General features: G+C 43.1%; 1 protein-coding gene across 2 annotated transcripts; it reads right to left on the bottom strand.

Moving 5' to 3' along the window:
- Positions 1-188: 188 nt before the first annotated feature.
- rabgef1 (RAB guanine nucleotide exchange factor (GEF) 1) lies at positions 189-24,639 on the bottom strand. Of its 2 annotated transcripts, XM_080013109.1 has the most exons (10): positions 24,538-24,639; positions 23,182-23,380; positions 19,488-19,684; positions 12,695-12,778; positions 9,602-9,765; positions 9,117-9,198; positions 8,515-8,647; positions 7,285-7,376; positions 2,589-2,845; positions 189-2,346 (listed from the first exon to the last, which is right to left on the bottom strand). In XM_080013109.1, exons 2-10 carry the CDS (start codon positions 23,358-23,360, stop codon positions 1,915-1,917), a joined length of 1,620 nt encoding a protein of 539 aa, XP_079869235.1. In that variant the 5' UTR covers positions 23,361-23,380; positions 24,538-24,639; the 3' UTR covers positions 189-1,914. The 2 variants fall into 2 exon arrangements, with proteins under 2 accessions (XP_079869235.1, XP_079869234.1); XM_080013108.1 differs by lacking the exon at positions 12,695-12,778.

Raw genomic sequence — 24,639 nt, 5'->3', positions numbered from 1 at the left:
TTAAGTATACTTGTAAGCATGACATTTGTTTTAATTACATTCCTGATACTTATGTACGGTATGTATGATGTTTATTTATTTTAGCACCTCCACTTGAATGCATGCTGAAGTGTTGGGAGGCAGCACTAAACCCATTTCAGGCGTCAGGTTGACAGGTTTTTATCAAATAAACACAGCCACACACGTGATAGAATTTCAATTGTCTTTCAAACCTTGACAAACATATACAGATTTATGATGTCAGCTTAAAGCTCCAATCTAGAATTCATTTGTTAATTCAAATCTTTTTTGTTTGTTTGTTTGCTGAATAGCCACACAGCAGCCAGATAAATGGTACACACAGACAAGTAGTGCTTTTGCTTCTGCCATAAAACCCACTTAGCGTTTTAGAACACAAGTGAAACTATTAACTTAAGTTGCACTATTACAACGTCAAGTTAAAAAAACAATAAGTTAACACTTTCAGGGGTGAATTGAGGAAATAAAAACAGCAGCTATCGCTCAGTGCCGATAGATGATAACCACAGGAGCATGCTTCCTACTGCATTCATTTAGGGTTAGGGAGACAAATGTTCAATATGTTCAAAATGTCATCAAAATGAGGATTTACAAATAGAACGCTGTTGCCAAACTTACAGCTGACAGTTTGTGATGATCAGACAGAAATGTAATAATGCATTGTGTGCAATGTCAAGAATGCCAGAATAAAAACACAATAATAATAATAATAATAATAATAATAATAATAATAATAATGTGAAATGCAAAAATCTCCAGGAAAGGATTAGGGCAAGATGAAAAAAAAAATTGATATGTGAAAATGTGTTTGCTGTTGTTGTTGCTTTTTTAATGAGTTTAACAACAGAATTCTGACTTTATTCTCAGGATTGGAAGATTTAACTCAGAATTCAGACTGTCTGTCTTTTCCTCAAATGCAATATTTCCTTTCCACGTGAACCTAATCCTCTTCCGTAAAAATACTTTTTCATATCTGAACCAAGGAGTGTTCCTGGAGTGTCATGAGCGATAACAGGCATCAGATAAAACTGTTTACTATATGAATATATGGACAAAATCCCTTTATGTTGCTTTACTGTACAACCAATCTTGCAAATATTTTAAATTATCCACAAATGTGTCTTTAAAGTATTTAAAGCGGCTAAATTAAGTTTGAAAACGTCCCTTTTCACCGCTCCTTGCATCTATGTTAGTATTGAAATTTACACAATTTCCCGAGGCTGGGGGATGTGAAAAGGATAAAAATGGTTGTTTCTTCCCCAATAAAGAAATAAAAAAGTCAGTTGATGCACAGTAAAAGTGTTACTAGGCACAGTAACAATCATGTAAACCATCCTGGACGTGGACGCACCTTGAGAGCTCGAAGGGGAAATTCACATTATAGCAAGGTGACTTAGTGTCTTTTTTACATGTTTTGAATAATTATAATATCAGATTTAATTTAGGACTACTTTTTGGAATTGTTGCAGTGCATCCAAAGCGTAATGCTGGCTAGAGTCAATAAAAACCCTTGTGTCAATTTATTTTCTTCTATAAAATAGAACTGTCCGACTGTGTACGTTTTGTGAATGACGCCCAATGGGTTTTTGAATTTCTCAGTTTGGTAGAAGTCAGGAAAGAATTGACAGCTGTATAAAAACAAAACCAAAATGAAAGAAAGGAAGAAATGGTAATTGAATATATTCTCAAATTCCCTCAGCCCTATTGTTGAGATGTGACCAGTAGACATATGTCCAGCAAAAGTACCTCCTAAGGGGGATTCGTCTCATTGGTAAGGAGCAGATTCAACTATCCTCAAAAGTTAACACACTGAAACCATAATATCCCTTAATGATCAATCTGTTTAACACACACAGGTGTTTTGGAAAAACTCACACCCTCCCACTTTGGAGTGCACTAGCCAGCAAACACTTGAGGCGTGAGGGGAGGCGGCAGCCGCTCGTCCCCCACGTTATCTGCATCGATGGCCGCCAGCGGGGGCGGCCGGATCTCCAGGGGGTACCTCTCCAGGATGTCCTGCACCTCCCTCCTCACGCTCTCCTCCCAGGACAGCAGCTCGCTCTGCAGGCTCCTGGCGTCCTCCGTCAGCTTCTCCTGTCTGCTGCTCAGGCTCGACAGCACCTCCAGGTTCTGCCGGAGCTGGGCTAAGACGGGGTCGGCAGCGCCGGGGTCTGTGGGGGCGCCGGAGGGCGAGCCGCCCAGGGGCCAGCTGCCGTCAGAGTCGGGCCGCCGGGGGGAAGCCTGGCCCGACATGTAGCGCTCAAACTCCTCCGGGGACAGGTTGAGGGACTGGGCGTCCAGCTTCTCGATGAAGGCCACCGCACAGCACTGCACACACAGGGAGGCTCAGGAGGGCAGGACTTACAAAGCCTTTCGTTCCTCGTTTAAAATGCACGGTAAACAGTGGTGACACCGAGGCCGGAGCATGCTAGAGTACAAAATCTGAGATCTTTTTTTTTTGTATACACTTCACAAATGCTTCCACAAAAAAGACTGGAATTTATTGTTAACAAACAGTCATTTAAGGACTTTTAATTGTATTTTTTTTCCATCTTCGGAAGCAGCCTCACCAGATTGGTGAAGTAGTAGCCGTCCTCCCCTGTCATCAGCCTGCTGGGGTTGCAGAAACGGGTGATGTACTGGATGTTGGACTGCAGCCGTGGCGGGTTGGCCTTCAGAACAATGTAGATGAGCGCCGGCAGGAAGTCGTCGGCTGACGCCGGCTCATTTTTGGTAATCCTGATGGCGCTGAAGATGTGCTTGCTGCAGCGTGTGATACAAGCCAGCTTGTCTCGTGGCACCCGCTTGGAGTCCATCTCAATTACATCTGGGGGAGGGCATAGGGCACAGGGACAGAAAAAACGGGTTCAAATTTTACACATTTACACAAATGCATGCCCGTTCAAAATGTAAGACTTTCTAAGACATTTTAATGGCACAGTTTAACAAAATGTCACTGACTCAACCCTGTGTTCCATAATGGAAGATGAAACTGCCGGTTAAAAGTCATACACCGAGGAAAGACACTCTTTGTGACTCAGTCGCAGAGCCCTGAAGCACCGTTCCCCGCTAGCTTGCTGTTCACTGTTTAATGAAGACTTATTAATATTACACGTGTTGCGTGTCCAAATTGCATTGCATGATCTTGGGTTCAGAGCAATACACCTGCCAAGTGTGAAGGAGATCGGATGAACAGTTGTCAAGATATATATATATATATAAGATATATACACTACTCACAAAAAGTTAGGGATATTTGGCTTTCGGGTGAAATTTATGGAAAACGTAAAAACTTCACGCTACAGTGATATTATATCATGAAAGTAGGGCATTTAAGTAGAAGCATGCAATGGTGATTTCCTCATCTCAAACAATTGATTGAAACAAAAGCCAACAACAGTGGTGGGTTTAGAAGAAGAACAACAACAATCTTTACCACAACAAAAAATGTCAATGTCTCAATAACTTGTCATGTGCCCTTGAGCATCAATTACAGCTTGACAACGACGTCTCATGCTGTTCACAAGTCGACTTATTGTCTGCTGAGGCCTGGCCCCCCACTCTTCTTGAAGGGCGGCCCTCAGGTCATTGAGGTTCTGGGGTACAGAGTTACGAGCCTCTACAAGGCGACTCAGCTGATCCCATAGGTTTTCTATGGGATTCAGGTCTGGAGAAAGTGCAGGCCACTCCATTTGAGGTACCCCAGTCTCCAGCAGCGGTTCCCTAATGATGCAACCTCGATGAGCTGGAGCATTGTCCTCCATGAAAATGAAATGAGGCCTGTGTTGTTCATGAGGGGCACAATGACTGGATTAATGGTGTTATTCAGATAGTATGGGCTTGTCACTGTACCATTCACAAAGTGTAGGGCAGTCCTGTATTGACTAGACCAGGGGTCGGCAACCTTCAGCATTAAAAGAGCCATTTGGGCGTGATTCCCACCAAATAAAACCCACCTGGAGCCGCAAAACCTATTTGACCGCTATAATGAAGATAACACCGGATATACAGTATAGTTTTATTACACTTATGCTATGTACTGTATATAAGAACTGTAGTTTGTTGCATTTATGAAATGAAAGAATTACAAACTGAAAACTGTCATTTTTTTTCTGTGCTTGACAGCAAAACACTAAATTCTTTTGAACTCTAAAAAAAAGAATACTGGCACGTATCATTTTTCTTTGAAATAAAATACAAAATGCAGGTCCTTCACTTATTTGTGGATTTGAAGAAAATAAATATTCACTTTAATTATAAGGGGCAAAAAAATGTTAGTTTATGTTTTATCACGACTTAAGTCTAGTTCAGTGTGCCGTCATCCGCGACTATCTCCTCAGTCGCGTGCCACAGTCAACCGTCGACCTGAATATGAAACACAACTACATCAGTTCAGGGTCCGATATAAATATCTATATTTGCAAAATTAATAGCTTGTTTCTCTCACCTGCTTAATGCGATGTCTGCCCCTGAACTTCACTGCAGAGCTTCTCCATATCCAGGCTGTATGATGTAACTTTGAGCTTCACACATGACTGTAAGCTGTCATCAGTGAGTTGCGACCCATTTTTGCTTTTTATGAAGTTCATGGTGGAAAACACTTGCTCACACAAGTATGTTGATCCAAAGATAGACAGGACCCCAAATGCATACTTGTTCATATTCAAATCGGTGTCGGGAATGGCATTCCATGTCTCGATTCCACTCCGAGATATGGAGAAATAAATAACTCAAAATAAGTCACCAGCCGGTCGGCAACAGGTGACGCATACAAGGTGCGACACATATTTTGATTGACAAAATATTAAAACACGTTTTATTTCAATGTTACAAGGATCACCTAAATCTCCAGAATCATAACTATTACATTGAAAAAATTAACTCAATAGAATAAAATGTATTTAAATTAAATAGCCATTATTTATTCACACTATTTTCTCAAAGCCACATGAAAGAGCCACATGCGGCTCTGGAGCCGCGGGTTGCTGATCCCTGGACTAGACACACCTGCCCACACTGTAACACCACCACCACCAAAGGCTCGTCTGGCGACAACAGTGGCTGATGCATAGCGCTCTCCTTGACGTCTCCAATATCGTTGGCGGCCATCATTTCTGCTCAACGTGAATCGACTTTCATCAGAGAACAGCACTGAGGCCACTGGTCCCTCGTCCAGTGTAAATGCTCCCTGGCCCGTGCAAGACGATGATGCCTGTGCCTGGTGGTGTGGTCAGGTGCAGGTCGTCTAGCACGCAGACCACACTGATGTAAACGGTTTTGAATGGCCTGAGGTGACACTTGGGTGCCTCTCACCTCCCTTACATGTGCCTGGAGTTGAGTGGCATTCATCATCTGGTTCCGCAGGACACTGTTCACAATGAAGGACATTGTGAACAGTGCATATTGTGTATATTGAAGGATATACAGACAGACAGACAGAGATTCCTGGCTTTATAGTAAAATACATACACTACTAACTTAGGGATATTCGGCTTTTGGGTGAAATTTCAGGATGAACCTAAAATGCACTCAAACCTTGACAGGTGAACTTATTTTGACCTTCTCTAAACTTTTAAATGCACATGTCCAACTGTTTAATGTTTCAGTACTTTTTGAACAACTTGCTGTTCTCTAACAAGGAGCTGAACGGCAAAATTCACAACAGGTGTTTGATCCATGAATTGACCAATACATTTCCTGGTTCAATTAGAATTGGTATTTAAACAGTCCTCTTCATCATGCTGTTCACATTTTGACATCATGAGACCAAGACGACCACCACCACAATTGATCAACAGTACCTCACCATTGCGAGGCTTCAAACAGGATGTTCTCAGAGGGAAGTGGCCACTGAGCTTAGAGTGTCACAGTGTCATCAGCAGGTTGCAACAGAGATACAGAGAGACTGGAAGAGTCACAGAAAGGCATAGAAGTGGACGTCCTTTGGCCACATCCCACACTGTTGAGCGCTTCATTGTGAACAGTGCCCTGCGAAACCGGATGATGAATGCCATTCAACTCCAGCCACATTTAAGGGAGGTGAGAGTCAGACCATTCAAAACCGTTTACATCAGTGTGGTCTGCGTGCTAGACGACCTGCAAGGGTACCAGACCACACCACCAGGCACAGGCACCATGGTCTTGCATGGGCCAGGGAGCATTTACGCTGGACGAGGGACCAGTGGCCTCAGTGCTGTTCTCTGATGAAAGTAATTTCACGTTGAGCAGAAATGATGGCCGCCAACGATGTTGGAGACGTCAAGGAGAGTGCTATGCATCAGCCACTGTTGTCACCAGACGAGCCTATGGTGGTGGTGGTGTTACAGTGTGGGCATGTGTGTCTAGTCAATACAGAACCGCCCTACACTTTGTGAATGGTACAGTGACAAGCCCATACTCCCTGAATAACATCATTAATCCAGTCATTGTGCCCCTGCATGAACAACACAGGCCTCATTTCATCTTCATGGACGACAATGCTCCAGCTCATGGAGGTGGCATCATTAGGGAATGGCTGCTGGAGACTGGGGCACCTCAAATGGAGTGGCCTGCACTTTCTCCAGACCTGAATCCCATAGAAAACCTATGGGATCAGCTGAGTCGCCGTGTAGAGGCTCGTAACTCTGCACCCCAGAACCTCAATGACCTGAGGGCCGCCCTTCAAGAAGAGTGGGGGGCCATGCCTCAGCAGAAAATAAGTCGACTTGGGAACAGCATGAGACGTCGTTGTCAAGCTGTAATTGATGCTCAAGGCCACATGACAAGTTATTGAGACATTGACATTTTTTGTTGTGGTAAACCCACCACTGTCGTTGGCTTTTGTTTCAATCAATTGTTTGAGATGAGGAAATCACCATTGCATGCTTCTACTTAAATGCCCTACTTTCATGATATAATATCACTGTAACGTGAAGTTTTTACATTTTCCATAAATTTCACCCAAAAGCCAAATATCCCTAACTTTTTGTGAGTAGTGTATATGGACTTGGATGACACATTTCTTCAGGGATCTTTAAAATGATAGGTTTGCAATTTTTCAACACAGGCCTTATAAAAATGTAGGTTGATTTATAACATTGAAGTTCAGGAGCAAGATGTATCATGCCAGGGCTGTAGCACCATACACCATGTGCTTTTTTTTGCTTTGTCCCATGATCAGGCCTGGTTTGAGATACATCAAGACATCCCATCTATCATCAAGGAAATGTACTGTATGGGTTGTGTTTAAGCAACAACTAGACTAAACGTAAAAGTCTGTAGTCTGACCTGTTATGGCTTTGACAACGTTGTCGGCCACTTCGGGAATCTCCTCGTCCATAGACACGCATAGCATTTCGATGGTTACCCAGTGCAAGGCTCTGCGACACACACACACACACACACACACACACACACACACACACACACACACACACACACACACACACACACACACACACACACACACACACACACACACACACACACACACACACACACACAGTCAGAGTTAAACACACCAGGCACACACAGGACTGAGTGGTAAAGTTGCCCCTGAGCAGTATTGCTTAGTAATGACAACACCATAACATACTTGTATCGTAATGCATGATGTGGTGGCTTAAAGAAATGTTATCAGGATGATTGGCTTAAAGTAAGGGGAGGGGGGATGGTCAGACGACGAAGAATTGCACAGATTTATTTATTTCCCTATAATAGTATGTGCATTGCATGCTGAATGAAAACCGTATTCAAAACTGCAAAACTCTAACTTTAAAGTGACATGTTAACAATTAGCAACTATGAAGTGCTTCCTTCTGAAAAACACATTATTAAATAATGGAAAATAAATAATGAAGAACATTACTAGTAAACTACTTTTAAATTACTATTACATTGCCTAGACTCTGGGGCAATGGCAAGGGTATTTAAATAGCTGGCATGTTGATTTGAACCGGACAGTTTTGTCACTGCAGTTTTGTCTTCAGATAGCTTTTTACACAGCTTATTCAGTGGCTGAGCAATTGAGAAGGACAGACCATGTTCTACAGTGAACGTGCACACACCTATTTTTTGATCGGGAACACGGTGCCGAAGTGGAAGCGGTAACTGTCGCTCCCGGTAACATGGACACATGTCGGAGAGCGTGGGCAGCAGCTTCGTGACTGGGATCAAATTGATGACGCATGACGTCCGGTGAAATACCGCTTTGCTTCGCTGAACATGATTGGATAAACCACACCTAAAAACATGTGGAGTGAGTTCCCCCCCCTCGAGAATCGTTTGCGAATCTAAAACGGCCATACGCCAGAAATCAGGCACAGTGCCAGATAACTTTAAGCCCTGAATATGTCCGTGTTTTAATTGAAAAAAATAGATTTTTGCTCTGACATGATGTGGCTGGATGGGATTTTTTATTCATCATTCAGATAATAATTTCCCAACTGGCAACCTTATAGCACCGACACATTGAGTTTCACAGGTGGTGCATTTTGTCTTGTTAATTGACTGAAATACCGTATCCTGTTTTGTGTGGCCAGGTCCTTCTTCTCGTCATCGGTGGTCTCCGGGCAGAAGACGTTCTTATACAGCCGAGTCATGATATACTTCTCCACCTGGTCCATCACCTTCTCCACGGATTCTGAGGAGCCTTTTGACGGGTGACACATACGTGAAAACAGATCCTTAAAACTTTGGAGACCAGACCCTTGTGTAATTAAATCCATTCCAAAAATGTTGGAATATAGCTTAAAGGATAGGTTAGGATTTTCAACCCAGGCCTTATTAAATGGTTGTTTCCCATAATTTAGAACTGTTCATATAGTACAACCTCTGGCAGAGTTTAAATAAACCACTGGGATTAAGGAGCAGTTATCATGCACAGTATATTCATCCATGTTTCAGTCAACTGAACATTTTGTTGTGCAGAAAGACCGTCCTTCTCATGGGCTTTGAATAGATGAGGTTCTACTGTGTTTGCTTTACAATAGGCTTTTCTTCACAAAATAATACTTAAAATGTTTCTAAAAAAAGCGTCCCATGATGTTGTTCAGACTTATTGATAAAAGGTCTCTGGCTCTGCTGGGACTCAATGTCTAAGGAACTTTTACTGAACCAACCTTTGAAGTGGCTCAGCAGGCGGTCCGACAGGTTCTGGTAAAAATCTTGAACACACTCCGACAACTCATCAGCACCAAGGTCCTGATAAGATGAAAGGTTAAATATCTGTTATTTGGGCCAATAAAGCAGGATGGCTATGGGTTCTGGAGGCTTTTTACCCCATTGATTTAACCCCACTTGAAATACAATTTTAACCTCCTGTTGGTAGGAGAAAAACTTTCCACACAATATTCAAAAAAAAGGAGACTCCTTCATACTGTTTAAGCTTGGAATTAAAATAAGTTAATTGAATGAAGTGATGTTCTTTGCCTGGTGAAGGTCCTCTGACCAAGACACCTCTTTTTCGACGGCCTGGATAATACTATAGTTCTGCTAAGAACAGCATCTATAAGCCCCAGCAGATGCAGACCATAAGGTCTAGCTTTAAAATGTTTAATATTGGTAGCAGACGCTACATATAAATTCAATAGAAATTAAACACCACCTTCTTGTTGAACATGGTCTCAATGAAGGCGCGACACTGCTTGTGGATCTCCCGGCCCGGTCTCAGGTTCTTCAAGAAGTCCACAAAGTCCTTGGAAACACGGTCTGTCTCCATACTAGACTGGCGGGTGATGGACGGGCTGGGGGTCTTGGATTCCTGAGTTTCTGTAGAATTTGGAGGGATACAATTATCAAGAGCCTTATTGCTTTTCACTGCTTTAGTCCTCATAGCTTTATATTTTGACTGGCTAATACCTTGAAGAGACACATTTAAGCAAGAGCTTTAGAAGTAATGAGCAAGACTTGCTCTGCAAACTAACAGACAGATCAGGTTGACTGTATCGAACAAGAGCTTATGGGATGTCTGAAGACTGTTGTTTGATTGGTGGAACCTTTTGAGTTACTTTGAGAGATATCAATATCAATACCGCGTTCGATTCTGTTTTTCTGCGCGAGAACGAGAGACACACTTCTGGATACTGAGGCTGTAAAGCACATCGTTGCTCTCCCACAGACAGCTACTGTCCAAGTAGAGTATGAAGGCACAAAGTTGTTCATCCATCCACAAATGGGTAAAAACGCAGTGCCAGAGGAGGGAAAGTCGTAGACTATATCCTCTCAATACAAAACGAGACCCCAGCCTGCACCCACGTCAAGTGTACAGAGTGCATTTAAACATACTTGTATTTGGAATGATTTAGAATCTCTACAGTGACTAATGTTTTGACAACCACAGATAGCAGGCTCATAACCCTGACCCTAACCCATACCCTAAGCCTTAACCTCCAGCTGGCCTACTAGAGAAATCACTAATGCACCAATGGTTGAAAAGATGCTTTCCTAAGGAAGTTCAGTACGCACACACATTACTTTCAACTCCTCTAACCATGACTCATTCATGCTTTTGGCGTGCGCTTGCATCCAGGCGTGTTTATGGAGTATAGCTCCAAGTGGGCGTTGACTTTGGCGCCACAATTTAAAATAGTATTTATCTCATCATTGACTTGAAAATGGATTTTTACAAAATATTCTTCACATACTCTATGTTAATGTGGGTCTTTCATCGATTATAATTTTGTGGCAAAATACGCTCATGCGAAGACCACAAAAGTGGTCTATAACGCATCAGCCAGCTATTAGTCACATTGTGAGAAATGTGGCAAGTACGTAACTCGCAGATACTCGCATTCTTTTATTTTTTTAATGTAATTTTGTTTAATCAGAGCAAAGTAAATGAACCAATAAATGAAAATAATAAGGTGAGGTTCTTTAAAGTAAATTATCTCAAGTTTTCAATTAGATCAAATGAAAGACAATAAGTCAATTGTCAATATTCAATAAGCTTACTGAGCAACTGGCAAAGCAGACAACTAGAGCACCTTATACCTTGTTAATTGGTGCCTGGTGTGTGTGTGTGTGTGTGTGTGTGTGTGTGTGTGTGTGTGTGGGTGTGTGTGTGTGTGTGTGTGTACATCATATGGCATGCTTATACAGTTTTGTAGTCTTAATGCTGCATCCCAGAGAAGGAGGAAGATGTGTGTGTGTGTGTGTGTGTGTGTGTGTGTGTGTGGAGGGGGGACTCTTCAGAAGTCATTATGGACAGTTCAGATAGACTATGGCACAAGACACCCACCTCTCAGCTTAGCCACCAGCGCTGCCATGGTGGGAGTGGTACGGCCAAAACAATAAACAAAATGTGTAAGTTGCATTCAAGGAAAGAAAGTGCAAAAGACAAAGAACATTTTTTGAAAGCACACACACAATCATGTAATTAGAAAACACACAGTAAAGCCAGCACACAAAAACAAAAAGCACAGCAAAACAGGACAGTACTGTGATAGGCTGCAACAAACTAAACTTACCAAACTGAAATCAACACCGCCTGCCTACTAGGGTTTTAAATGTGTATTCTATTCAGAGTAGCAATGGACCCGTGAAATAGGTTGATTTAAATCTTTTACGATGAATCCTCAAAATTACCCCAATTACGGTTAATGTTCATACTCAGGGTTTATGTGTGGGATCTTTGCTCACATTCTGCGTGAAATGAACATTTGATTTACCTAAGCGGAAGCTAATTACACAATCGGCATGTGGGACTGCCTTCTAGTTGCAGTTTCTTTTGCAGTCACAAAACAAAGTTACAGTGATCAGAAAGAGGGTTAGCAGGACGAAAGACATAAGCGAGGGTTGCTCATAATAAAACACAAGGCAACAAAACCAGTGTCGGACCACAGACCATCAAGCTCAGCCCGGACAGAAAAACTGGTCCAGACGCTCATATCATAGCAGGTGTAAGGTGATGGCTTTGATAGTGCTGCAAATTCTACTGCCATCGTTAGAAGGGTGTCTTCTTTTAATATACTTGCACTAACTAGCATCTGCTTTTCAGAGGCAAAGACATTTCCATGCATCGTGATTAAGTGATTACTAGATGTATATTCAACCACAATTTTCTAATCTCCCTGTATTATTTAAAGGGACACTCTGGGGATACATGATTGTGTCACACAGTTCTGAATGGAGCTGCAATTAAAACAACTGAGATCTAATTTTTAGTTGTTTTTGTTTAAGACATATGGCAAATATGACGCAGCTTTTGAGGTTCTAGAACAGCAATTTCCCCAATTTCCTAGAAGTAGAGATAGTTGATTCCCCTCCAACCACGTTGCTATCGCGGTCCTCGACACAAAGAAAATTTGTATTAACCTTCCTTGAATCTGGTTAAGATAGACAAAAAAGCACAACTCCCCCCCAAAACTTTGCGATGGTCTGCAAGGTGCAAAAAGCGCGCTTCCAGACCATTGCAGTAATTTGGTAAATAACACATAGGTTTCTATATGCAGAAATAATCTCAAAGGTGGTGCGATAAATCTGGCCCTCGGAGCTCAACTCAATAAATGGTACCACACGTCCTGGGGCTTGCTTTATTCAGGGGGGGGCAGCTGAAATGTCAAATGCCAAAGTTCGAGGGCAGCTCGTGAGCATAACCTCGTGTCACAGTGGTTATCTGTCAAACGATAGGGAGCTCAGGTGCAAATGTTCCACAATGGCTTTTAGGGAGGAGGGGAGGGGAGTGGAGGTTATCCATTACCTTCCGTAGGAGAGCCAATTTCCCACGAGGGGGAAAATATCTCTCTCCAGTCCCTGAGGCCCCTGTTCTCTCTTTCAATTGGGGCTGATAAGAGCATGGTGTTGGTGATGCAGAAAGCACAGGACATGAGGGGTGAAGTGGAAAACAAATAAATGCCTGTCATGATGTAGGGAATAACACAAGAAAAAATGGGAACCTATGGGTGGGCAGTTTAGCGGCACACCGGTTAAAATATACAGCAGTAGATTGGAAGGTTACTGTATTCATCTTACATGCTAATAAAGATGAGTAGGGCTTGCTATTGAAATGTTATACTTTTACAGTATTGATGGAATTATATTTAAAAATTACTAATATGAACCATCTTGCTAATGAGTGCAACCCTCTGTCATGATTAATTCTTTGTTTCACAATTGATACTAATAGTATTGAAACATTCCGTGGCAATGAAATTGAAAAGGGATTTATTTTTCTGATTTAATGTCGAAAAAGATTATGTATACAGTATATACTGTATATCTATATATACATACAGCACATACATACACATAGTGATATAGTATATGAAAATTCCTTCCACATTTTTAACTTCGGAAAGTAGTTAAAAATTATTGTGATAAAGGTTTTAGGCTATACCACCCAGCCCTAATGGAAGACATATTTGGGGCAACAGTGACAACAAAGAAGACAAAGATGGTTAAAAAAGACAAAGACAATGGTGTAGGAAACAATTAAAGTGATTAAAGGATAAAAAAATAATAAAATGATACAAAAAAAAGTGTGATAAATAAGACGTCCCACATCCCCGAATACACCTTCCCCTTACTTGGTCCGCAGTAGCATCTTCTAGCTGCTAAGTCTTGCAGAACAATATCTCTGAGATCAAGGTCAATGCCGTAGAAACTTGTCTGTCCTCACCTAACTTATCTGAATTTACCGATCAACCCAACCACTCCTCCGTGCCCCCTTTCCAGTCGGTTACATGACGTGGAAACTGGGTGCCAGAAAAGCGCAGAAGAGTATCCCTGTGTCCAAAATGGCATACTACGTTTGTATTGTCATCCAGCGTATTTCAATATGTGAAAGGTCCCTCGTCCAATAACATCCACAGTGAGCTGAGCTTAACAGGAAATAGGAGTAACTGTTCTGGATAGCACAGGGAATTTACATACCACAAACACCACAAAACTCGAAGTGCCATTGTGTCAACGCCAACATAAGAACCCAAAATGATGTTACGATGAGTAAAGGTGAATGCAGAAACAGACAAGAAATTAGGTAATATGAAAAGGGTTTTTTTGTGGGGATAAAGGGGAATGAGGAAGGCAAGTAAGGTAGAAGGTAGAGAAGCTATGGTGGATGGTGGATGGCAGAACTGAGGTGCGCAGGACAGTTGGACGGATGGAGGGAGTAAATGTGGCTGGATGAGGATAAGCTTGGGGGTTTAGTAAGCGAGCAGGGGAGGCAGGCAGCCAAACAGGCAGGGGATACCGAAGAGTAATGTAACTGGAAGCACAGGGAAACGCGGTAAGTTCAGGGAATCCAAACAACATGAGGAATAACTCTGAATATGATATTGCAGAGCGCCCAAGAATGAGAGACACTGTAGTTGAAACAACAATTTGCCGTTGAGTGAATGGAGAACTGAAGTAGATATATGTATACTGTTTGGTTCATGAGTTGATAGGAGGCATATGTGCAGGCTGAGCAGGTAGTCCAGCAAGTCCTGAATGAAGGAGGGGTCCAAAATGAGCTAGTGGGATATCCAGTTGTGTTCCTCTGGGCTGTATCCATCCCAATCAGCCAGGTACTGGTACCCACGGCCTCGGTGGCTTATGTTCAACAGCCGCCGGACAGTGTAGGTCAGGTGGTCATCGATGATCCGGGTGGATACAGGGGGGACGGCCGGAGAGCACTATGGAATACTAGACACTGGTTTCATTTGGTAGACATGGACGGTGGGATGAATTTTCATGGAGGGAGGTAACTTGAGTTTGACGGCAGTCTATTTTGTAAGGGCCGATGTATCGGGGTGTTGGTTTTCTAAATTCTGTAACGGGATATTTCCGTCAGTGGGGATTCCGTGGAGTTGGCCAACATTGTGGACCAGGAGGTCAGCACTTTCTGAGGCTGTGGGGAGTTTGGGTAGGGGTATGAAATGTACAGCCTCTGAAAATCTGTTAACAATAGTGAGTATGATGGTGTTACCTTGCAATGGTGGAAGTCCAGTCATAAAGTTGAGGCCAATGTGGCTCCAAGGCCGACTTGGGACTGGAAGGGGACGGAGTAGGTCGGTGGATGGCTGGTGAAGTGACTTACTGTGAGCACACACAGTGCAAGCAAGCACGAAGGTAAGAGGACGAACCGTAAGAGGACAATCGTGGGAGAAGAATGCACAGGGGTGGAGTTTCTGGTCAGAAGCTGAGCACTGAGAAAGAACAACTCCAGCCCCACTCTCTGACACATTAACCTCTAAGATGAACTGATGTGATGCGTCTGGTTGGACAAGGACAGGTGCGGATGTAAAGTGTCTCTTTAGCTCAATGAAGGCCATATCTGATGTGGTCATCAGGTGAGTTTGGTAAGAGGTTCAGCCACTAGGGATGCCTCTCCTCCCGTGATAAGCAGACACTTCCACTTTTGTAGAAGTGGCCAAGAGGGGTACTGAAGGCAGTCTTCCATTGATCTTCTTCCTTGATTCAGACCTGTCAGGCGTTTCTGAGGTCTAGTTTGGAGAATGTGGTGGCTCCATGGAGTGGTTCAAAAGCAGAATTGATCAGAGGAAGAGGATATTTGTTTTTTCCTGTTATTTAAACCATAGTAGTCAATGCAGGGGCGCAATTAATGATCTTTCATGGAGAAAAAGAAAAAAACCTGCACCAACAGGGGAGGATGATGGCCTTATAATGTCTGCAGCAATAGAGTCATGAATGTAGGTCTCCATGGCTTCCCTCTCAGGGGGAGACAGGTTGAACAGGCGGCTGGAAGGCAAGGGAGAAGATCAATGGTACAATCATAAGGGTGAGGTGGTGGCAAAGAGAGACCCTTCTGCTTACTAAAAGATTCTCCTAGGGCATGGTAAACAGAGGGAATAGATTACAGGTCTGGGGGAGTTCAGTGTCTGGTGACGGAGCAGCAACCTCTCCTGGAGCTAGGGCAGATTTCAGGCAATATTAATGACAAAAGGAGCTTGAGGTCTGAACTTTATTAGGAGACCAATCGATGTGTGGATTATGTAGTTCTAACCAGGGTTGACCAAGGACCAAGGGGGTATCAGGAGAAGAGATGATGTGGAATTGGATGGAGTCACGATGATTGCTGGATATGACAAGATGCAGGGGCTCAGGCATGTGAGTTACTCGGGTGAGGAACTTTCAAATGCGGCCATGGGTGTCAAGGGGAACGTCAAGTGGCTGAATGGATTTGCCAGCATGGGAACCAAGGTGGCGTCAAGGAAACTTGCTCCTGAATCCACCAAGGCACACAACAGAAGAGAGTGTTGGTTCCACATAAGCATGGTGTCGAGCTGCATTCTGGACTGGGGAACAGAAGGAGAGGTGTTTTGGCTCACAAGAGTCCCCACTCTCACTGGTGAGCCTCCTCTTTTGGCTGAAGGGGGTAGGAGGCTAGGAAATGGCCGGCTTGACCACAGTAAATGCATAAACCCGCCCTCACCAGCTGAACACCAGAGGTGTTCAGCTGGTGAGAGGCGGGCTCTACCCAGTTGCATGGGTTCCTCAGCTGGGGAGAGGAAAACTAGGAACAGCACAGAGGCTTGGGGAATGACCAGGGCTAGTTTTCACAAGAGGTGAATGGGAAGAGCTAGGGAAGGGCAAAGATGGAGGACAGCTAGCCTTCTCTCTACGGCGCTCACAAAGAAGATTATCCAACTTAATGGCTAGCATCTAAGCTGCTGGAGTCTAGCCTAGCCACTAACTCATCCTTAACTGAATCTCACAGCCCGTTGATAAACACACCCTGAAGGGGGCGTCATTCCAACCCGAATCTGCAGCTATGGCCTTAAACCCCACTGATGCAGAAACAGGAGGCCTTTGGTAGCATCCCTACCGTTAACTGGGTGGTCAAAAACTTTTCTCATTTTCGAGAAAAAGCTAGGATAAGAGTAGCTAACCGGTGACTACTGACCCCACATAACTGATGCCGTAGCTGATAAGTAAAGCCATGGAACACTATCAGATATTTTCGCCTCATCTGTTATGTAGGTAGAGGGTTGTTGCTCGAGCACTAGGGAATGGTAGATCAGAAAACACCTGCACGTCCACAAGTCCCAAGCAAGGTTCTCTGGGCTGGAGAGCTAGCTGGGCTGATGCTACTCGAGCAGGGGAGCTAGCCGGGGCTTCGGGGGCTGGAGAGGAAATATGTGTGGAAACCTGGTTGACTTGATATCCAATCTGGGCCACGTTGGCTGGGGGGGGTGAAGAAGTGTCCCCATTGCGCATGGTTACACACAGGATTTTTTTTGTTTAAATCAATTAGTAAAACTGAGTAAAAGAAATCTACAATAAAAACACAGTATTTATTTGCTTTGTTCGGAACAAAGATCGCTTGGATCTGAGCTGTGGATAACGCCCTCCGCTGCAGAGCTCCTAGAATTACAAGATTCTTCAAGGCATGAATACGGGAAATTCACTGATGAGCCACAACATTAAAACCATTGACAGGTGAATTGAAAAACAGTGATCTTCTCATTCCAATGGCACCTGTCAAGGGGTGAGATATATTAGGCAGCAAGTGAACAGTCAGTTCTTGAAGTTGAGTTGAGTTGGATGCAGGAAAAATCAGCAAGCGTAAGGATCTGGGCGACTTTGACAAGGGCCAAATTGTGATGGCTAGACAACTGGGTCAGAGCATCTGGTCTTGTGGGGTGTTTCCAGTATGCAGTGGTTAGTACCTACCAAAAGTGGTCCAAGGAAGGACAACAGGTCAACCGGCTATAGGGTAATGGGCGCCCAAGGCTCATTGGTGCATGTGGGGAGCGAAGGCTAGCCCGTCTGGTCTGATCCCACATAAGAGCTACTGTAGCACAAATTGCTAATAATGCTGGCTATGATAGAAAGGTGTCACAACACACAGTATATTGCAGCTTGCTGCGAATGGGGCTACGTAGCCGCAGACTGGTCAGAGTGCCCATGGTTACCCCTGTCCACTGCTGAAAGCGCCTACAATGGGCATGTGAGAATCAGACTGGACCATGGAACAATGAATGTGGCCTGTGGATGGCCGGGTGTGTGTGTGTCGTCTACCTGGGGAAGAGATAGCACCAGGACGCACTATGGGAAGAAAGCAAGCTGGCGGAGGCAGTGTGATGCTGGGAAACCTTGAGTCCTGGTATTCATGTGGATGTTACTTTGACACGTACCTCCTACCTAAACATTGTTACACATCAAGTACACCTCTTCATGGCAACGGTATACCCTGATTGCAGTGACCTCTTTCAGCAGGATAATGCACCCTGCCACACTGCAAACAATTTTGGTTTGAATGGTTTGAGGAACATGACTAAGAGTTCAAGGTCTTGACTTGGCCTCCAAATTCCCCCAGATCTCAATCCGATCGAGCATCTGTGGGATGTGCTGGAACAACAAACCCGATCCTTGGGGGCCCAACTCGCAATTTAGAGGACTTAAAGGATCTGCTGCTAATGTCTTGGTGCCAGATACAAAAGGACACCTTCAGCGTTTTTGCACCAAACAGTTCTGGGGACTCCCTGAGGGGAACTAAGAACTGGGGAGGTTCCCCGAGAACTGTATACCATCATGGGATTTTTTTCTGGTTGTATTTGCACTGCACTGGAACTCTAAAGTCAGACAATGGGGTTTAAGCACTACTTCCAACGACCTGATTTCACTTTATTAGTCCACCACCAAAATCTGTTTCTGAACAAATTTGAGGTGAGAAATAAGCAATCCAGTTGCTGAATCTTTACTTATATTAGATCTACATGGTGCAATTTAAAAGTTTGCTCCCAGTCAGGCTCGCATCAGGACAAGCACAGGGATTTTTTTTTTGTTTCATTCAATTAAACTTGGAAAATAAAATGAATGAAATCAATACATCTACAATAAAAATACAATTTTTATTGGTTATTTTTTATTAGCGCTGAGTATACGCGGGCTGGTCCCGACCCAGAGTGATGCGACTCGAACGGGCGGACTGTCCTCAGTGCTCCGGGGGCGAGGGACCACGGACTTCTCTTCTGCCGGTTAGTCCCTGCCCTGCAGTTGGAGCTAAAAAAAAACGTTGATTTAAGAACTACGAACGGTCCTAGTTCCTGCAGTGCGGACACAAAAAAAAGGGACGGTTCCTCCAAACGTTTTTTGAATTTTGAAAAAACTTCAGAGGTTTATTACCTATTTCGGGGGGGTCCAACTCTTAATTAAGGGGGTTAGACCCCCCCCCCCCCAATACGAACTATGGTTTATTGTAGTGATAAAGGGGAATGAGGATGGCAGGCAAGACAGAAGGTGGAGAAGTGATGACAGATGTGGTAGAGCTGAGCAGAGCTGGGCAGGATGTTCAGGGAGGTAAGTAGGTTAGTTCAGGGAATGTAAACGACACAGGGAATCGCTCTGAATATGATACTGAAGAGCAGCTGAGAATGGAAGACTAAGACTGTAGTTGAAACAACGATCTGGCAATGAGTGGATTGTGAACTGTAGTATATATACTTTTTATTTGACGAGTTGATGGAACGCAGATGTACAGGCTGTGACTAATGGACCATGCAAGAGCCAGGCCTCTGGACCTAACACCCACTCCAAAGACACGTTACCTTTCTTGGAGGTCATGCGTGATGACGGAATGAAGAATTTCTTCACGGTGGTGACTTTACGGGTCTTTTCGTTGCTCTTCTTCTCCTCAAACTTTGAGAAAGGCGCCAGGGAGGCATGCGGGGGCGTTGATTGGGCCTGGGGCAAAGGGTGAGACCCCTGGCTGCTGGCGTAAGCTGCCTCCTCCTCCCGCTGCAACCTGCGACATTGCCAATGAGAAAACAATAATAAGAACAGCAGCAGTTTAAGCTAAGGGAAACCGTCCTGGGGGTGGAGTCTTTAGTATATAAAGTTATATTTCATGGACCAAATATTAAACAATCAGGGAGGCTATGGATGGGGCGCTTCAAGGCAATTACCTGCTCTGTTCAAACATACCGCTCAATCTGACATTACACAGACTTTGTACTAGGGTGCTGGCTGGGTAAAATCTGGGTAATGTCCGGTCCAAATGATTTGGACATTTGCATTCACACATACACTCCTACGGGTAATGTCCAGATATTCTCAGAGTTGCAGTGCATGTGCGAAAGCACCAAACCCAATATTTGAACGAGGATGGTAGCTCAGGAGGTAGAGCTGGTTGTAGTAATCTAAAGGTTGCTGGTTCGATCCCAGTTTCCTCCTGCTAGCATGCTGTAGTGTTGAGCAAGGCACTTAACCCCTAATTGCTCCTGATGGCTGCGTCCGGTGGTGTTTGTGTGTATTATTTCACTGTTAAAGCCTTATGAAATAATGAAAGCCTAATGAAATAGTATCATAAAATATATGTCATTAACTGCAATTAAAATGTCATCATAGTGACACAGCGGCACTACTAAGGGATATGGAGGAGGTGCTTGTGTGTTTTATTTTAAGATTTGTAAAGTCCCAACATCTTGCCCAAATTATATCAACTTCCACTAACAACCATTTCATACTTCTACTGATCACAATATTATGGATAATAGCACTCATGGTAATTAATTCTTATCATCTGAGAACGACTGAGCAAGTGCCAACTAATGTGAAGATCAAGGTGCGTTGGTTCAAGAGCTGCATGCGTGCATCCAGGATTTTTGTGAAGTTCGCTGACAGGCTGCTCTTCTCCACACCTGCTCTATACATAAAGTTTGTGGCAGCCCCACGACCGACTGAGCAAGTGCCAAAGCTAAACGTGTTCAGATACCAAGAGGCCTATAGCCTATTCAAGAGCTACCACGTGGTCCGCAGTTAACAAACAGGTCTCCCACCGTGCATTGACCATGATTTGTTTGAGGGGATAGTTGGCCCAGAATGGTTATTACTCTGCTAGAGAAGGACACATCAACAGCAGTTACAGGGAGCAGTCAGAGGAGAGGGCAGATGAAGTATATGGCCTATTTCAATATAAAATATACGATGCAAAGATGTTAATGTCTCTGGCCACAAATGCATAATGTTCACACCTGTGATCCAAAATATTCTGTCCAATAATAAGCCAAACCCTGTATGCTCTGGCATTTTTAATACTTCCTCTGTGGCCAAATTCACAGATGCTCTCCTGTGTTCCTCAGTTGACATTGGCTCATGTCAAGATGTTGATACAGCTCTAAATCATTTTAATAATACTTCTTGGATTAAATTGCACCATTTCAGAAGAAGAAATATGAAAGTAAATATGTTGCAAAATGTGAGAGGTTGTAGAATAGGATGTGAGAACCTGCAGAACAAAAATCTGAACTTGTATATTCAATCCGAACTTGTACATTGAAATTTTCTCTCACATCAAATATTCACACACCTTTGTTCTGAATTTGAAGTGACTGCACATTTGTGAATTGTGTCTGTCACAGAACACAGGTGTGTGAATATTTGATATGAGTGAAATATACAAGTTCAGATTCAATACACAATTTCAGATTTTTGTTCTACAAGTTCCGATTTATGTTCTACAGGTTCTCACATCCTATTCTACAACCTCTCACAATTTGCAACATATTTACTTTCATAAAAAAACAAAACTCTAAAGTTTCCCTGCCATGGATAACTGACAGCATACGTGCCCTAAAGAGGGACCGTGTTAGGGAAGAGCAAAAGTGGAAAGCTTCTAAACTAACAGTGCACCTTGGCACTTAAAGAGACCGACAAATTTTAATACAGAGGTTAAAAATGCCATAGCACGGTAATTTCTTGACCTTATCGAAAAGATCCGACAACTCCAGGACTTTGTTCAAGGTAATAAACCGAGCCACAGAGGCTCCTCCAAGTGTCATGATAGATTCCTCCGCTGTGTGTGAAGAATTTTTAACCTTTCCTCGTCAACAAATTCTCTAGCATCAGAATGAACCCCAGAATGAACCCCTCCTACTTAGGACACAACAATGAATTTTCAAGCTACTGCCCTCTTTGAGTCCGTCGACACAATATCTGTTGAAACTCTCACCGAGGTGAACAATAAAATGAAGCCATCTTTGTGTGCTCTTGACATCCTGCCTGTGAGATTTCTAAAATAAGTATATGGATCTTTATTCTCTGCATAATTAACATAGTTCTACTGTCTGGTTATGTCCCTGTTTATTTTAAGAATGCAATTGTTCAACTCCTTCTGCACAATCCTTCTGAACAATTGATTGCATTTTTAAACAGAAACTGACTCTTTGAGACATTCCAGTCTGGATTTAGGCAAACCACAGCACCGAGACTGCACTCCTTAAAGTGATGAATGACCGTCTTGGTGCCGCTGATGCTATAAAATTGTAAGTTTCAGTTCTGCTAGATCTATCATCTAAGTGCTGCATTCAACGCGGTTGGAACACTGGGTTGGCATCTCCGGTTCAGTTTTGAAAAAGTTTTATTCTTATTTACAAGATAGATTTTTTTAGTGTAGCCATTGGCAAGTCACGGTGATCCTCTGTGAAGATGACCTGCGGGATAACTCTGGGGACTGTCCTTGGACCACTACTGTTCTCTCTCTAAATGTTACCCCTGGGGCATGTCCTCCGCAGACAAAATGTGAGCCTCCATTCCTATGTGGATGACACTCAATTGTACCTCTCTTTGCCCAACCCCAATAATTTTTTATCAAATTAATACACTCAATGACTCATCCTTGACCTCAAAGGCTGGATGGCTCAGAACTTTCTGCAGCATAATATTGATAAAACCAAGGTAAATATTATTGGCCCTGGCACAGCTAATCCTTATACCTCAAAATATCCTGGCTCTCTGTCCCAAAACATAGGCCAAAACTGCAAAAACCCCTCTTAAAAACAGAGCTTTCTCAGGGCTTGTGGTCTGATTTCACTTTCAAATTTCAAGTCACTTCTTAAAAATTATATAAAACATAAAAAAACGTATTTAAAACATTTTTATATAACATTTTATTTTACTTATTAAACTATTCCTCATATGTAGCTCTTATGCTCCTATATTTCTCTCCCAATGTTGTACAACCTTTAAACTGTTTTAAATGGATTTTAGTATTGTTATCCACCATATTTTTGTCTTGTGAAACACTTTGAAACTTTGTTTTGAAAGGTGCTATATAAATAAAGTTTATTATTATTAATATTATTATCATTATTATTATTATTATTATTATTATTATCTTGTAAAGGGTAACCCCTTTATAAGATAAGATGGGTCTTAAGTAAACCAACCAATTATCCAGCTGCAAGTAACTCAGGTCAGAATGCCATGATTCCATTCACTAACAGTGAAAATGGCAGTGCTTACTTTTCGGCCAAGGCCCAGTCCTCCTGGATCTGTCTCTGCCGGGCCCGCTGGTACTCCTCCCGCCAGCACTTTGAGCACAGGCCCTGCCATGCAGCGTTGCCATAGTACCCACAGCCCTTCTTGCACAGAAGCTCGGACTGGTCCACATGGATCCCACGCCGCTCCGTCCGCTGGCTCATGCTGGTCTGGAGTTCAAAGTCTGTAATGAGAGCAACGAGGCTCAGTGAGATTCATAAGCTGAGACATTTTGAAACTAAAACCAGTACTTTCAAGCTAAATTCTTGAATTCAAATTGAATAATAAAATGTTTAAACTTAAATCGGTAATCCATTACATTCTGCGCGTTGGGTGGAATACACTGCAAGTTCCAGGAATTCTGTTCAAAACTTTCTTTCAAAAACTTTTTCTTTCAACATCCGCCTTCAACATCGTCTTGGTCCCTGGTCTAATTCTCGAATTCTATTAAGTGTTCCGTCCTTTGATCGATTGATTTGTTTATTTTCTTGGTCACTTGAGGTGGCGGGGATAATTTCTTGTTCTTTTTTTTGAATGTCCATCCATATCAAGTTTACTGTCCTCAACTACCCAATTCACCGCGGCTGCCTTTAACGTCTTGCATGTGCCCCGACCTTTGCATTTCTTGCCGGGAAAGGCGGGCCCCGCCACCAGCAATGGAAACAGCGTATAGGGGAACACAGGCTATTCAAATAAATTGAATGGCTACTTCTAAATAAATAAATAAATTAATTATATGGGATTAGAAAAAAGGTAATATCACGGATTCTCACTTTAATGAGATATGTTTTTTATCTTTTTTTTTATAAACCTGATGCAATTGGAGTGAGAAGGATTCATGACACATCCTCAGCAGCACCCTTTAAGGGACTGGTCTTTGGTTTATCATTATTCCCATTATTTTGATCACCAGCAGACAACTTTGTAGCCCGCGAGTTTGACAAATGTGTAGCCCTTCCTTGGGTAAACACAACCCTCTATCGAACCTGGGCCAGATACGATGAAAGTTCTCTTGTTCCTACGCATCACATCTTAATATTTTGAGAGCTTATAGAGCTTATTGTGTGTAATCACCGGGTGTCGTGACATTTCATTGCAAATATGTATATCAACGTTTCACGCTCCAGTAAACACTGGCCACACAACGGAATTGGACCCGACCGGCCGCCGTCCGAGCAAGCTACAGCCCTTATGCTAACTCTGCAGCTACAGTCGAGCATTAACCTGCTGATGTTCGCAGCAGGCTACGGTGTGTGCACGGAAACTGAACTAGCTCTTGGTTATCACCAAACGATAATTGTGTAAAAGTGGTATGGAATATTGGATGTCATGGAATATTACCTCTCAAAGAGGACTTCTACGCAGGGCAACGAAGGCTAAACATCGAATTCCCGGTCACTGACTGAAGGACAGGACACCAATAACAAACTACCCCGTGGTGCG

This window comes from Zeus faber (genome assembly GCF_960531495.2).
Source record: "Zeus faber genome assembly, chromosome: 14".
NCBI classification, from domain to species: Eukaryota; Metazoa; Chordata; class Actinopteri; order Zeiformes; family Zeidae; genus Zeus; species Zeus faber.
The sequence above is the reverse complement of the archived record's forward strand: the minus strand, read 5'-3'. Positions and strand labels throughout refer to the sequence as shown.